We start from the raw sequence: 16,153 nt of genomic DNA, 5'->3' as shown, positions 1-16,153 counted from the left end.
AGATACATCTTGCTTAATCTACTAAATATTTAAAAGACATCATTGTTTTCTAGTCTAATACTCCCAAATTACAGATTGCAACCAATTCTATCTCTGCTGACGCAAGATGACACAATTCCTAGAATAGCATGGGAACCAGATGGTTCGGATTGGTCTTCATTGATCTCTGTGGCGCTGGCTACATTCATCCATATCCTTATACTCACTTTTTTTGTATGTAAAACGGAGGGCCAAGTGCTGGACCCAAATGCCATAATAAAAGACCATTATGGGCAGGATTCTCTGATCTCTTTCTTAATGTGATGAGCATAGATGATTAATATCCAAGGTGAGTTACTGTTTTTTGAGTCGCTGTTGTTTTCCCAGAATGTTACTGAGGAAAGAAGGGTTTATAATAAGTTTATGGGTTTTTCAGGTGAGATTCTCTACCTTGCATATTTGTGCTATGTCTACGCCTACTGCTGATAGCGACGTGTATGCTAATAACTTAAGCAATTTATTTTCCCTTCTCGCCCTCCACAAAGCTGCTCCAATATTTAAGATATGAGGCTTTTCATGACATGATAAAAGTTTAGCGTCTTTTCTCTGCCCAGTGTAAGTTCTGGAATCTGTGTATATCAACAGCTTTACATCATTTTCACAATCAACTAAATTAAAAGGTGGGGTGGGGCTGTTCATTCTTAATCTTGTCCCGTCAAATACTTCTATTTGTTCACTGAGTGTTCATTAGATCACTTTTCCAATGAAGGCAATAGTTTTAAATAATAATACTACACGGCATATATTCAACATAAATACTAAGGTGACTGAATTATGGATAACATGTTCTCAGAAAATGGAATGTTCACTATCACACGGAATGTTCACTGTCACCCAGAATGTTTCAGCTTTTATTTTAAACTGAGCTCCTCTGCAATGGACTACAGAGTTTCTGCATTTTTCAAGAGAAAACATAAGCATATACATTATATAACTGTACTAAATTAAGTAAAAGCAAAGAGACATTTTTAACTATTCAAAGCGGTAAAACCAAACCATAGAGTTTACACAGAAACTACAAGAATTCAATACAGTGTTAAAACCTTCGCAATACAATGAGGTAAATAAATTCTACTTTTGCCTGGCTTATGTGTGTATTTATTCAACCTATTATCGGAGACATAGAAAGGAAGCCTGAGACATACGTTCTACATGCTCATATGAAGGGTAATGACCTAGAAATAATAATACAACAGTTTATCCAATGATCAGAAAGCCTGGGAGAAACTGAATTACTGAGTCCTACTTAATTCCACAGGCTTACTCAGAAGCCAGTCCATGCCTTGCTTGGGATGAACAGCAATGTCAACTCATGTATTTTTCCAGCAGCCATCTCCATAGATTCCAAGACAGCTCCAGGCCAATCTACCGTGGGGATGAAGGAGTGGACAGATGGATCACTCGGCTGTCCTCCATCTGTGTCCAGTTACTGAGCTTATTAAGACAGATGAGATACTGAATCCAGAGAGTCATGCCTGGCTGCGTTTGTAGACACATGTTCACCTTACTCTGTCCATCCCCTTAGGCAATCTAGAAGTTACTCTAAGTTTAAAACTTTAATTTTGAAAAGTTACAGAGGATTCATGAAACAATTTTGAGAATTTTAAGGAAAATCAGTAGACTGTTTCCTAGAAATTCTAAGGATGCTAAAATGAATTCTAAGAAGCCTCTGAAAGCCGGCCTGTTTAAATGCCATGAGGTTCACCATTCGAAACTCACTGCAGATGAAAACTTTCTTTTGAACAATTTACTATTATTTGCCACCCAAGACAGAAGGTTTTTTAGTGTATATTTTCTAAACTGATGGCTATGAATCATTTCAATGTTCCTAATAACTCTGAGAGCTAAGAAAGCAATTCTCATTCACCAAAATCAGAAAAGGGGCTTGCTTCCCCTCATTCCAAGGGGGTGTTTTTTTCCTTCCAAATATGTATTAAAAGCTATTTTCAACCTGAATAACTGAGAAATTGATTAACGATGCCAGTCGAACTAAGTAAACAAAATCTGCTGCAACACTCACATATTTTCTCACACATGACATAGGAAACAAACACTTTTAGAAATTTTCATCCCTTTTGGACTTCATCCCAAGGATTAATACCTTTTAAAACACCATAATCGATGACCAGAGTTTTGTTAAGATTCGGCCCTCATGTCTGAGGCTAAACTGCAGAGGACAGGCCAAACCCAGTATCAGTCCACTATCTTAATCCACTTTGTCTTCCATATGCAGAGAAAAAACAAAGGTAGGATGCTGGCCAGTCTCCCTGGTGACTCCAGAACCAGTATTTACCGGTTTACCGGGGCTACCTACCAGATACCCTCTATAACTAAGGAATAAAGCCCATTTTTATCTCACAGCTTCCTGTGGAAAGTCCAGCAGAGAAAATCCGAAGCCGTCGGTCATCCCTGCTTCCTGCTCTCCCTAAGGCGGACCCCAGGAAGCACAGAGGAGAAAGAGAACACAAGGGAATAGATTCCATTTCTTTTTATCTTATTTGATCTTCATGGCAACTCGTGAGATTAGGACATGAACATTATAAAGTTCTCAGTCCTGGAAAATAGTACTTAATGAACAGTTACAATAGATTGGTCAAAGTCAGACAAGAGGCGAAGCCAATTGGGGGAACCGGGCGTGGGGCTTGGCGTCCTCTAGAAGTGACGGTGACCAGTGCTCCACACCGCTATGAAGCGCATTCAGCCCCAGCGTTCCACCGCAGAAGGTGCTCGGACGCTCAGTGCCCGGCCGCTGGCTCCTCAAGGGGGCGCCGGAATCGCGCGCCCAGGCGACTCTGGGTTCTTGGCTCTGGGATTCTGAGACATTTTCAGGGGAGATCACGGGTAAGAAAGGGGAAAAGCAAAGAAAGGAGTTGGGGCAGGCAGGAGGAAGGATCACTATTATCATATTCTAGACAGTCACAGCCAAGCGCCAGCCTCATTCCCCGCATCCCACGCCTCCGCAAGCGCGCGCACACCACACACACACACCGGGATGTACACACACACCGGTGGGGCACCCCGAGTTGTCTTTTGCCCCGTTGAAGAGGCGCTGGCGGCCCCGGCAGCTGTCCGGGCCAAGCGCGTCTCACCGGCGTGGGCTCGAATGCGCGCGCCTGGTCCTCTTCCCAGAGCGCGCGGGGGACTCAGGGACCCGCCGCGGCTGTGCGCCAAGTAGAGCAGAGGCCGCGCGGAGCCGACGCCTAGGGGCGCCAGCAGCGTCCTCGGGCCTCCCCTAAAAGGCGCGGAGAGCTCCTCCTCGAGCCAGGTGGTAGACGGCTAGGGTTGGGGTCGGGTAGCCGGGAGCACGGCAGGGAGGGGGCGGGTCCCAGCAATACCGCCCTCCTCCTCTATCCTCCTGTACCTCCACACTGGTCTGCGTGCCAAACTCGAGGGTCAATCCCTGACCTTGGCGTTAGGGAGTGATCAGTGTGGCCATCTCAGCCGCGGTACTCCTCACCCAGCGTGGACGCGCATCACCAGGAGGGCTTGGCAAAGTCAACCTGCGAGCGCATCCGCAGCGCTACCCATCCGCTAGGTCGGGGCTGGGGCGCGAGTCAGTTTCCCCGCGACGCCGAGGCTGTCTGTCCGGTCCCGCACTCTGACCGCCGGCGCCGGTTCCTCCTGCGCGGGCCAGGGGTGGCGGGGCCGGTGGGGAGCCCGATGCTCGGGGCGTCAGGCGGCCGCGCGACACTTTATCAGCTGGCGGAGGTTCCTGCGGAAGCTGCTGTCCAGGAAGGCGTAGAGGAAGGGGTTGAGGCAGCTGTTGGCGTAGCTCAGGCTGGTAATGAAGTAGGAGATGGCGATGACGAGCGGCGTCTGCGGGAGGTCGGTGGTGAGCGCCACCACCGTGCTCAGGTGGTAGGGCGTCCAGCAGAGGAGACACACGGCCAGGATCGCCACCACCAGGAAGGTCACCCTCTTCTTGGCGCGCTCCAGGGCCTTGGCTTGGCTGTCCAGCCGCATGGCATGCAGTCGGCACAACAGGGTGGTGTAGAGGACGCAGATGGTGGACACCGGGATGGCGAAGCCCAGCACCAGCGTATAGAGGCGGCTCGCGCGCCACCAGAAGGCCTCGGGCTGCGGGAAGACCAGCACGCACTGGCGCCGGCCCTGCTCGTCGTCGAGCTGGGCGAAGACAGCGAAAGGCAGCACGACGAGAGTGACGAGCCCCCACACGGCCAGGCTCACCGCGCGCGCGGCGCCGTAGGTGCGGCCGACCACCTGGCGTGACTCGGCAGTGGCCATCACCACCAGGTAGCGGTCGGCGCTCATGACGGTGAGGAAGTAGAGGCTGGAGAAGGTGTTGTACTGGTCGATGGCCACGATGAGCTTGCACATGAGCTCCCCGAAGGGCCACTGCCGCAGCAGGAAGTCGGCGATGTTGATGGGCAGCACCAGAGTGAAGAGCTCGTCGGCGATGGCCAGGTTGAGGATGAACAGGTTGGTGACGGTCTTCATGCGGGGCGCCCGCAGCAATACATACAGCACCGCGGAGTTGCCTGCCAGCCCCACGGCGCAGATCACCGCGTAGACGACTGGCACGGCCACCACCAGCGGCGCAGGCAGCTGGGCCAGACTCGACGCGTTGGAGCAGCCCAGCGTCGGGCCCAGGCACGATGCGTTGGCGGGCCAGGGCTCCGAGAACGAGGCGTTGTCCATCTCGACCAGGACAAAGGAGCCGGCGACCTGGCGCCCCCCACGGCCGCCCCGCAGAACTCAGCGGGCCTGAAGCCTGGGTCCGCACGGACCTGCTCGCGGACGCTGGCTTCAGCTCTCCAAGCCCTTCTCTGGTTTTTCTGGAGGAGGGGGCCGTACCCAGCCACCCCACGACCCACTGTCGCCGCGGACTCACGGGGCTGGGAAGGGGAATTGAAAGCATAGGTTAGCTCGTCGATGTGTAGCTTTAGAAAAAGCCGCTGTCCCGGGGAGGGGGTGCGCCGCGGCGCCCCAAACCTCCTCCACGTGAGCGCTCTCTGCTACCTGTTGAAATCTCACTTCTTCCAATCGAATACATCAAACGAAATGCTAGAGAAAAGAATCCTTCCCTTTGTAGGAAAAAAGGCCAACCCTTCTCCCCTCTTTTAGGACACTTCAGTAGACCCAGGTCACCCCACCGAATCCCGCAGTGGCAAGCTTCGGTCCCCCTAGGGTCTGTGCGCCCTCGGTAACAGCAAACTCAACAGCATTCCTTACCTTACCTGGCTGGCTGGGGAACGAGTCTGCCTTGCCTGGAGCTGTCAGGAAAAGAACCCGCCAGCGGCGGGAAGGCTGGGGCGCCTGCCGGCTGAGTGTCCGCCTCCCCGTGTCTGCCTCCCCGCGTTCGCTGGAGTCCGCAACTCGCGTCCTCACCGGTCCCTCCCGCGCGCCTGGAAGTGCAGGGACGGCGCAGCCGCGACTGCGCTCCACTGCCCCGACCGCCGCGCCCACCCCACACCGCAAGTAAGATGGTCTTGGAACTAACAGAGAACAGAAATCCCCCCAAAATTAATGGATTTCTTTCTTCCCTCCCAGTAGCGCAACCTCACTTCATTTGAAATAATGGAGAGCTCTCCTGTTAAGACTCGACTTTAAGAAAAACAAAGTTAGGGTGTTAGTGATCTATTTTAAAAGGAGAACAACGCAATGGGGGGCTTCTGTTCCATTTTTTAAAACACTGTACCACAGATGGGCTATTGTAATGTGAAATCAGAAAGAAGGAAAAAGTGAGTGCAATTTTATAATGCAAATCTCCTGTTTTCTACTACTCTGGTCTTCAAGGGAATAGAAGATTGTTAGCATGTTTTCTAAAATTTTGTGTAAGTAAAGACTTGATCAGTAAAGACAAACGGCTTCCGGAAAGCCTTTTAGGAAACCATCACAATTCAACCATGACAATGCATATTTCATAAAATGTTGCAAGTTGTTCAACACACTCTCTACTCATCCACACACACGCCGGATTCTCCTGCTAATGAGAGTTATCCTGCAGTCTCAGCGGGGAGTAGCCAAGGAAGGCGTGGCAGGGGCGGTCTTGGACTCCTATGTCGCTATCTCCCTAGACCTTGGATTCTTCCTCTAGAAAGGGAAAATTATCTTAGCCTCTTCACCAGTTGCCCTGAGAATCGAATGAAATAAACTAAATATTGGTTCTTTCCAATTTCTGTGTTTTTTTTTCCTCCACATTCCCTTTAGGAGAGACAATACATAAAAACACTAGATTATATCCTCTAGTAACTTTCGCTTCCACAAAAGCAGGTAAAGCTCAAATAAAGTGCATTTCTGGTCCTCTGGGATACATCTAAGAGAAGAGGGCCTGAGATCCTCAGAGACTAAAGTCGCCAGTAAAAGGCTGTGAGGTCAGAAATACAGTAGCCCCCCCGCATACCCTTGGGGCATTTGTTCCAAGAGCCCTCTTGGATGCCTGAAGCCGTGGATAGTCCCCAGTGCCATCAATGGGAACATGTTTCTGTTCTTCCACCCACAAATGATACGACAGCAAATCTATCATGCATTTCTTTTTTCTTCTTCACATTTTCATGGATAGAAGATTTGTTTTTAGTAGATCTTGGCAACCTCTGTATATGATTTTTTCTTACCTTATAAAGTCCAGAATTTTTACCTTTTAACATAAAGGAGGCGTTTGTGGCTTCTCTTTGGCATATCTTAATCGCAAGCATCAATTCTCTTGCATTTTGGCACCAGAGAGAAATAAGGGCAAAGAGTCAGTAAAATCAGGGCGACTTGAACACACTGCACTGGACGTTGCCACAGTCACCTGATAACCCAGACTGTGAAGTGACTAACAGGTGGACAGCAGGGAAACGCTGGGCAAAGGGAGGACTCACCTCCTGTGGGAGGGAGCAAGATGGCGGGATCTCGTCTGTCAATCAGAACGCCACGCAGTTGAAAACTTAGGAACCGTTTATTCCTGGAATTTTCCGTTTAATATTTTCAGACCACAGTAACTGAAACTAGGGACTCCAAAACCACTGACAGGGGAATTCACTGTATAAAAGCTGCCTGGAATTTACCTACACAATTCTCATTTTACTGGGATCTATACAAATCAGCTCCCCTGCAGTTTCATGCTTTCTGTGAAAAAATAACAGGAGATTCTTAAGCTATGTCCCTAAGAAACATTATTAAGATAAAACACCATATAATGTAAATAAAAGAAAAAATATATATAATATATATAACACATATAAACACACATTTATCTGTACATGTTTGTGTGTATATACACACATGCATGTATATAGTTGATCATCTTCAACGGTTTAGAGATTTTCCAGCCTTTCTTTATTGTGGATTTCCAGGTTAATTGCACTGTAAACTGAGAACATATTCAATATGGCTTCAATTCATAGACATTTTTTGAAACTTACCACCCAGTATATATTTTCCAATTATTTCATGTGTACTTGAAAAATTGTTTTGCATTTGTTGGGCAAAACTGTACATATGTCAACTAGTCAAACTTACTATGTTGTTCAAATTTCTTTACTGATTTTTTTTTTTTTTTTTGAGACAGCGTCTTGCTTTGTCACCCAGGCTGGATTACAATGGAGCAATTGCAGCTCACTGCAGCCTCAACCTCCTAGGCACAAGCAATCCTCCCCTCTCAGCCCCCTAAGTAGCTGGGATTACGGACATGTGTCACCACACCAGGCTAATTTTTTGTATTTTTCATAGAGATGGGGTCTCACCATGTTGCCTAGGCTGGTCTTGAGCTCCTGAGCTCAGCGATCTACCAGACTCAGCCTCCCAAAGTGCTGGGATTACATGCTTGAGCCACCACACCTGGCTTCTGTTGATATTTCTATCAAATTGTCATTAGTTACTGAAAGAATGGGGGAAAAAATTTCCATTAATGAGTGTGAATTCCTCTACTTACGCTTTCATTATATGCTGTCAATTTTCACTACTTTTTTTTGAGATAGAGTCTCTCTCACTCTGTCACCCAGGCTGAAGTGCAGTGACAGGAGCCTGCGTCTCCCAGGTTCAAGTGATTCTCCTGCTTCAGCCTCCTGAGTAGCTGGACCTATAGGGGCGCACCAACACACCCAGTTAATTTTTTTTTTTTTTTTTTTGTAGAGATGTGGTTTCACCATGTTGGCCAGACTGGTCTCGAACTTCCAACCTCAAGTGATCTGCCCACCTCAGCCTCCCAAGGTGCTGGGATTACAGGCTCGAGCCACCGTGACTGGCCAATTTTCACTACATAATTTGATGCTGTTTTATTAAGGGTAAACAAATTTAAGATCGCTATATTTTCCTGCAGAATTTGCCCTTTTTCCTTGATAGCCTGATTAAAATGATTTTGTCATTATAGCCTGATTATAATGATTTTATCATTATGTTATTTGATTTTATCAAATGATTATAAATTTAACATTATAATATAGAATATATCACATATAATTATATTATCAATATATATTACTTACCTTTTATCATTATAACAGCTTTAACTAGGTTTCTACATCTTGCTGTATGTAGCCACTTTCATTTGCTATCATTATAGCTACATTAACTGTTTTTCCAATAATATTATCATGGAATTGCTTTTTTAAAAAACATCTTTTTACTTTAAACCTTTCTGTGTCTTTGTGTTTAAAGTAGGTCCCATGTAATCATTAGAACGTTTGCAGGGTTGCCATGGTCTGAATGTTTTTGTCTCCCCAAAACTTACATATTGAAAGCTAATCCTCACTTGATAGTATTTGGAGATGGGCTTTTGGGAGGTGAATAGGTTCTGAGGACAGAGCCCTCATGAATGGAATTAGTGTCCTTATAAAGGCCCAGAGTGCAAAAGCCTCCAGGACTGTGGTGCCACCACAGAGAGACCCTGTGAAGCTCAGTGTCCAGCAGAGCTGGGGTGGGTCTGCTCCTTTGATTGAGAGAAGTAGAGCAACCACCGTGTGACTGTAGCCTACGCCTAGGATGCTCTTCCATCCTCACATGCTGTTTGGGTCTTTTTCCTCATGTTTAATGAGGAGGGCACCACTTTCTAGCTGTGCAACCTTGCATAAATCACTTAACCTTTTTATGCCTCATGTTTTCCATCTCTTAGATTCCTTTGAGGATTTAATGATAATATATGTAAAGTGTTAAGAACACTGCCTTGATACAACAGGTATTCATTAAATCTTTGCTGTTACTGTCACTATGATTATTACACAAGGAAATTGAGACAGAATAAAATTAAATCCCTTGTCCACAGCAGCACATCACTGGGTTGATGTTATACGCAGAACTGAAAAGCCTGTCATTGATTTCCATCAAAGCCATCATGACATTTTTTGGGGAAAATTTACAAAGACAGTCTCTGTCTTGATGCTCCTTCATACCCTCAGAAGTAAAGCACTTGTGGATTTTGACATTTTTCTGTATATGTGATACCTGGTTATGATTTTAGGATGCATATGTAAGTCCTGTTAAATGATGTTTGTGTAATCATGCTAATAGGAAAATCCAGGAAAAACACTAAATTCAAAGTCTGAAAGATCATTTGGTCAAAGTATTAAAGTTCTGTTTCATTAAATGTGCAAAGTGAAAAAGCACAAGCAGGAGACATCTATTTCAGTTTGACATGTAAAGAGTTTGGGCGTCAGCACTCACATGTCCTCACTGCAGTGGCAAAGCCAGGCTCTCAAAATCATTAACTCTTCTTAGATCCACCCAAAAACTGAGGATGGAGGGCAAGCCACCAATCCAAAGAAAAGAGAGAGAGAGATTGGGAGAGAGAGGTGGATACAGAGGATCACCACTGATGGGGTGGAACCACTAAGGCCAGCAACTGGTTGAAACACTGAAGGAATAATTGATGAATTGCTGAAGAATGAGCATGGACTAGATTGAGAGAGAAAAACACCTGCAGGTGCAGCCTTAGGAGGTTCCCACACTTTTATCACTTTTACCACCAGGAATCCCACCAGATTCTCACTATGAAGATAAAATAAAAATTCCCTCCAGTTTCCTGCATGGGGAGGGGAAAGGTAACAATTTTGAAATACATCCAGAGCTTCTGTTCTTCTTAGCAAAGGCCCACCTTCAATACCGGCCTAACGTGGAGTAAAGGAGATACCCAACTTCAGCCTCTTCTAACCTTCATCACTGGAGGAGAGAGACACCCAACTCCAGCCTCTCCAGCCTTACTGACTCACCAAAGAGGGTTACAGGGGAAGCTAAGAAGCATATGTTAGGGTCATCCTCCAATTGCATAGGTTCACTAAAGGACAGAGGTCTAATCGGAGGACTATAGAATGCCTCTTCTCCCTCTACATTTTACTACCATGTCAATGGAGCGGGTTCTGTATAATGGCAGGGAAATACAACTGAAAGAATTGCATGTCACGGATGCTATTTAAGAAGGGGTCACTAGGGAAACCCCAAAAACACGGGCACTAGAAGAAATTTTAGCCTCTGACACTTACAGCTACAACAAGCAGTAAATGGAGCCTAACTCCTAGCCAGATTAAGCGTAAAACTTCATTAATGAAAGTTCCTTTCACACAATACGTTATGTTTGGGTTTTAACAAAAAATTACAACAGACACTGAGACAAAATATAGTCTGAAGAGGCAAAGCAAGCATCAGAGCTAGCCTCAGGTATGGCAGAGATTTTGCAACTATCAGATTTGGAATTGAACTACAATCAACATGCTGAGGGCTCTGACTCAGTTCAGACTGCTAGAACAAAGTGTTGCAGGACTTCCCTTAGTTCAGATAAAGATGGGGTCCTTGTCCATCCCAGGGCCATGAAAATTTAGGCTCGCACATGGTTTGAAGTGTTGGGTGGAAAGGGAAAAATAGGGGGAAACAGGGATCCTCTCTAAGGCCAGAGTCCCTGTTAGAGCACTTCCCTCCCCGCTCCAGCAGCTCAAATTCCAGGTTCCACACAGGAAGAGGAGGCACCAGCCTCCTCCTCTCTGTAAAATGTGTGAACCCGCGGCGCGGTGGCTCATGCCTGTAATCCCAACACTTTGGGAGGCCGAGGCGGGCGGATTGCCTGAGCTCAGGAGATCGAGGCCAGCCTGGGCAGCATGCTGAAACCCTGTCCCTATTAAAATACAAAAAATTAGCCGGGCGTGGCGGCGAGTGCCTGTAGTCCCAGCTACTTGGGAGGCTGAAGCAGGAGGCAGACGTTGCAGTGAGCTGAGATTGCGCCACTGCACTCCAGCCTGGGCGACAGAGAGAGACTCGGTCTCAAAAAAAAAAAAAAAGAAAAAAAAATTTTTTTCTTTTAAAAAGTGTGAACTTCCTGAGGTTCCAGTGCACAGGCTGGCTGGAGTTTTTCTGGGGGCCTCTTCCCACCTGGCTGTCTCAAAACTACTATGGATTGTGTGGCCTAAACAACAGAAAGTTGCTTCTCACAGTTCTGGAGGTTGAGAGTCTGAGACCAGGCCAGCATGATTGGGTTCTAGGTGCAGACCCTATTCCTGGCTTGCAGATGTCCAACTTCTTGCTATTCTTACACAGCAGAGAGAGATAAAGGCAAAAGGGCTATTTCATTCTCCTCTTATAATGGCATGATCCCTAACCCTCATGACCAAATTACCTCCCAAAGGTCCCCACCTCCACATAGCAGCAGGATTAGAGCTTCAACATATAAATTTGGGACAGGAGCACATACATTCAGTAGACTTTAATGGACACAGTAGATATACAGAAGAAGAAATACCAAATACAGAAGAAGATGTACAGATGGCAAATAAGCTTATGGAATATGGTCAACGCTCTACATCTTTAGAACGTTGTGAGATAGGTAATAACGAGGTACAGCTACGCACCTGATACAAAACCCTGACAACACCAAATGTTGGTGGACAGGAATTCTCATTCATTGCTGGTGAGAATACAGTGTGGAACAGCCACTTGGGAAGACAATTTGGCCATTTTTTACAAACTAAACATATAATACAGTCTAGTAATATTGCTCCTAGATATTTAGCCAAATGACTTACAAATTTATGTCCACACAAAAACCTGCACATGAATGTTTATAGCAACTTTATGCAGAATTGCCAAAAGTTGGCAGCAACCAAGATGTCCTTCAACAGGTGTCTGGATAAACCAACTGTGATATATTCAACAGGTGTCTGGATAAACCAACTGTGATATATTCATACAATGGAATATTGTTCAGTAACGTAAAGAAGATATCACACCATGAAGAAATATGGAGGAAACCGAAGTGTATATTGCTTAGTGAAGGAAGTTAGTCAGAAAAAGCTCCATCCTGTATGGCTCCAACAATATGACATTCTGGAAAGGCATAATAAAGAAAGTCAGTGATTCCCAATGTCTGAGGGAGCAGGAGATGGGGAACAGGGAGGGATGAATAAGTGATGCACAGGAGATTTTTAGGGCAGAAAAATATTCTGTATGGTTCTGTAATTGTGGGTACTTGATTGTACGTATTTGTCAAAACCTGTAGAATTGTACAACAACAAGAAATGAACCCCCGTATAAACTAGGGGCCTTAGTTATTAATAATGTATCAATATTGGCTTGTCGATTGTGACAAATGTACAACATTAATTCAGGATACTAATGGCAGGAGAAACTATGTGTGTGAAGGTAAGTGATTGCGGGGACCAGATGGGAATTCTCTGTATTTGGTGCTCAACTTTTCTGGAAACCTAAAGATGTCCTAAAAAATTAAAGTCTAGGCCAGGCGTGGTGGCTCATGCCTGTAATCCCAGCACTTTGGGAGGCCAAGGGGGTCAGATCACCTGAGGTCAGGAGTTCAAGACCAGCCTGGCTAACATGATGAAACCCCGTTTCTACTAAAAATGCAAAAAATTAGTTGGGCACAGGGATGCATGCCCATAATCCCAGCTACGTGGGAGGCTGAGGCAGGAGAATCACTTGAACCCGGGAGGCGGAGGTTGCAGTCAGCCGAGATTGCGCCATTGCACTTCAACTTGGACAACGAGCAAAACTCTCTCTCTCTCAAAAAAAATAAAAAAGAAAGTCTATTAAAAAGAAAAAGAAATTGGAAGCTCTTCCCAGAAATCTGTAAATGTGTTTAGTGAATGGACACATTTTATGTTCATGTTTATGAAGAACAGTGAACTTACATTTAGATATATGAGAAGAAAGTCCATACCATTTATGTTGTCATGGTTTCACTGATTTTACAATACTGGTGTAAGCCACAGAATGAATTCCAAGTAAAATGTTTTAAATGTATTGATCAATCAAGAATTGTCAAAGTTAAATCCCACTAATTGCTTTATTATATTCAATTTCTGTGCCAAGCCAACATTCATATTCAAATATGAAATGTATGATTTTTACAATTGTAATTAGGGTCTAATCCATTTCTTTCGTAAAAGTCAAAGGAAAGAGAAATTTCATAAGTAGCCGGCCAATTTTAAGGTAAACATTTTCCTTAGGAAATGTATCAGTCATTCTATTGATTGATGATCTCCTATGTTCATTACAAGGTTTAAACCTAATAGCACCTCCAACCAGTAGCCTCAAGATGAAAGACCTTCTCAATTGTAAGAAAATGACCTTTTCCAACCTATGTGAATCATTTTCTGCTTTTGCTATTTCTGAAGGATTAGTCCCATATAGTTAGCTGTTATTTTTTCTATGTTAATAAATCATTTTCACTTAGGGAATTTAAGTTGGAGGCTAAAACAGATTAAATAAACCACTCTGATATCAGTTTGTTTTTATAGCTTAGAAGGATAAGATGATGAACATAAATTGGTCAAAATGCCACAAAATATATCTTCATGTTGGAACCCTGTGTGCCGGTAGCTTCATTAAGACTGACTAATGGACAATAAAGGTACTGCTGGGTCCAGGCGGCAGAAGGGAAGTGATGATATGGTTCTGTTTACACAGATGTTCTTCAGAAGGCAATTCACATAATAAAATAAGTTGCAACATTTATCTGGGTTCATTTTCTTGGAACAAAGCCACTTAGAGTGGCTTGGCTATTACTGTTTAAAAATGAAATGCTTTTGATGACACGAAACGATGACAGCACTTTCCAATTTCTGCACATTGTACTTCTGAAGGCAGCGCTTAAATGATCACAGTGAAGTGGTCACTGAATTTATTAATCAAATCTTAGGAGAAAATGAAGTCCTCTTCACCATCTTAGAAGGCATATCAGGAGCACACAGGGTCATGTAACAATAGATTTAAATTCTTCCAATACAGTACCTACATGGACTATGCAACCGTCAACCACATCGTGGCAAACTGCGCCTTATTACAAGTTATCAGACCTCCCAGAAGAGGCTGGATGCTTCTTTGACTGGGCTGACTCATCAGTACTTTATTTGCTAGAACTAATGCTCTAATGTTTCATTTGAATATTGGGTTTCTCATCATTTTTATGTCTTCTTTCAACAAGCCAGTGGTAATACTTCCAAAAGTTTGTAACTGTTCCGTTTAAATTCCTGTGGTGTCATGTATTCATCTTCCTCACTTCTTCCACTGATAATAGCCTCAAGCAGTTGTAATTTCTCAGTCAGCTCCCTCTTATAGTAGTTTGAGAATTCATTTCCTTTAGTTCCTGATGGCCTGGTTAAAGTTCTAGCAGAATTGCCTACAAGAAAATATTGCCAAATGTTGTCTGAGATTCATCTGGCTCAGAGTGTGGACGGAGATGCATCACTTTCAACAACCATCAAGTAACTATAATGCATAAGACAACATATAGGGTACCACAAAAGCAGACACTGTATATGGCAAAAGTGCTCTGAAAGGTAATGGTAGATAATAAGCGAAAATGATTAAATACGGTTAGTTAAAGATAAATAAGTTTGTCTATTGCTGATTCTTTTAGAATCTTCAGTATGCTCTTGTAAATCAGGAAACTCGAAGACAAAGAGCAGTAGACAAAATTTTTTAGACTTCACATCACTAGGAACACTTCTCCACGTGGATGCTTCCAAGGGACTAGTCTTCAGAACGCACTTCAGAAAATGCCATGCAGGATGCAGTGCTGTGATAAAGGCAAAGCAGTGTTCAGACAGTCTTGTGGAGGTTCATTCAAAGGAACTGTTTTTGCCAGTTGGGAGAAATCAGGGAAGATGTCATTGAGGATATGGTATTGTAGCTAGTTTCTGAAGTATATAGAAAATGAGGATAAGGACAGTTCTATACGGAGAATATAGGTGCAAAAAAATGAAGATATGAAAGTGTATGGTTGTCTGTGAAAAGAGTAATTTTGACATTTCTTGTCTACAAGAGATGATACCATTTACCGATGATACAAAAAAAAGAAGAATGAATACTTTGGCCAGAAAAAGCTGGAAGATTAAAGGAATAGTCTGTAGAAGACAGAGGGAAAGAATTATTTTAGACTTGTTACATTTGTGATGAAGAAGTTCCTGGTGAAAATTTCAAGAGAAAATTGGAAATTGAATTCTGGAGATTAGACGAGATCCGGGAAGAGACATAAAGATTTTGAGTATCTTTTCCTATAAACAACATCAATAAGTGTGGGAGTGGATAAAGTAGCCTATTAGAGATCAACCCTTGGTGACATTAATTATATATGTCAGAAAGCAGATCATTTGATGATGATATAAAAATCATGACCATCTTTATAGTGGCAGAGAATAAGATTTCTGATCCTAGAATATGTAAGCATCTTAAAGAGGAAATGACTGAGTTTATATGTTGTAACATACAACACATTCAAAAAGTAAGCCCTCAAAAATTATAGTAAAATTGAATCCTAATTCTTTGATTTCTCGGACATCGCTCATGTTGTTTGAAATGACATAGGTCCGCCTTGTCCAGACTGACGTGTGGCCAGAAATATCACTCTACATCAAATCATGGGCAGAAGCTAAAGGATTGGCTGAATGGTAAGGGATGTGCAAAGGACAGGATTGGAAGACTGGTGACAATAAAGCTGGGGAAATAGTTATGTGGATAGGTCTTTCAAAATGGACATAGATTGTGAAGATATTGTGTCTGTGTTAGTTATGTATGCTGTATAATTAAATATTATCTATGCTGTATAATTATCTGTGCTGTATATTTAATTGCCCCCCAACAAACTTACTGGCTTAAAACAACGATCCAGTGATGGCTTCGTGGCTCCTCTGCTTCCTGGTCTCTCAGGTTGCAGTTAACACATCAACCAGGTCTG

At 44.1% G+C, this 16,153-nt stretch overlaps 1 protein-coding gene across 1 annotated transcript; it reads right to left on the bottom strand.

Annotated features, from left to right (window-relative positions):
- Positions 1-3,711: 3,711 nt before the first annotated feature.
- Positions 3,712-4,698, bottom strand: NPBWR1 (neuropeptides B and W receptor 1). The gene has a single exon (XM_064384113.1). It carries the CDS (start codon positions 4,696-4,698, stop codon positions 3,712-3,714), a length of 987 nt encoding a protein of 328 aa, XP_064240183.1.
- Positions 4,699-16,153: the final 11,455 nt, after the last annotated feature.

The sequence above is a fragment of the Aotus nancymaae genome, unplaced genomic scaffold (genome assembly GCF_030222135.1).
Source record: "Aotus nancymaae isolate 86718 unplaced genomic scaffold, 86718_ANA_hifiasm-v0.15.2.pri h1tg000036l, whole genome shotgun sequence".
In the NCBI taxonomy this organism is placed as follows: Eukaryota; Metazoa; Chordata; class Mammalia; order Primates; family Aotidae; genus Aotus; species Aotus nancymaae.
This window is presented reverse-complemented; position numbering and strand designations above follow the sequence as displayed.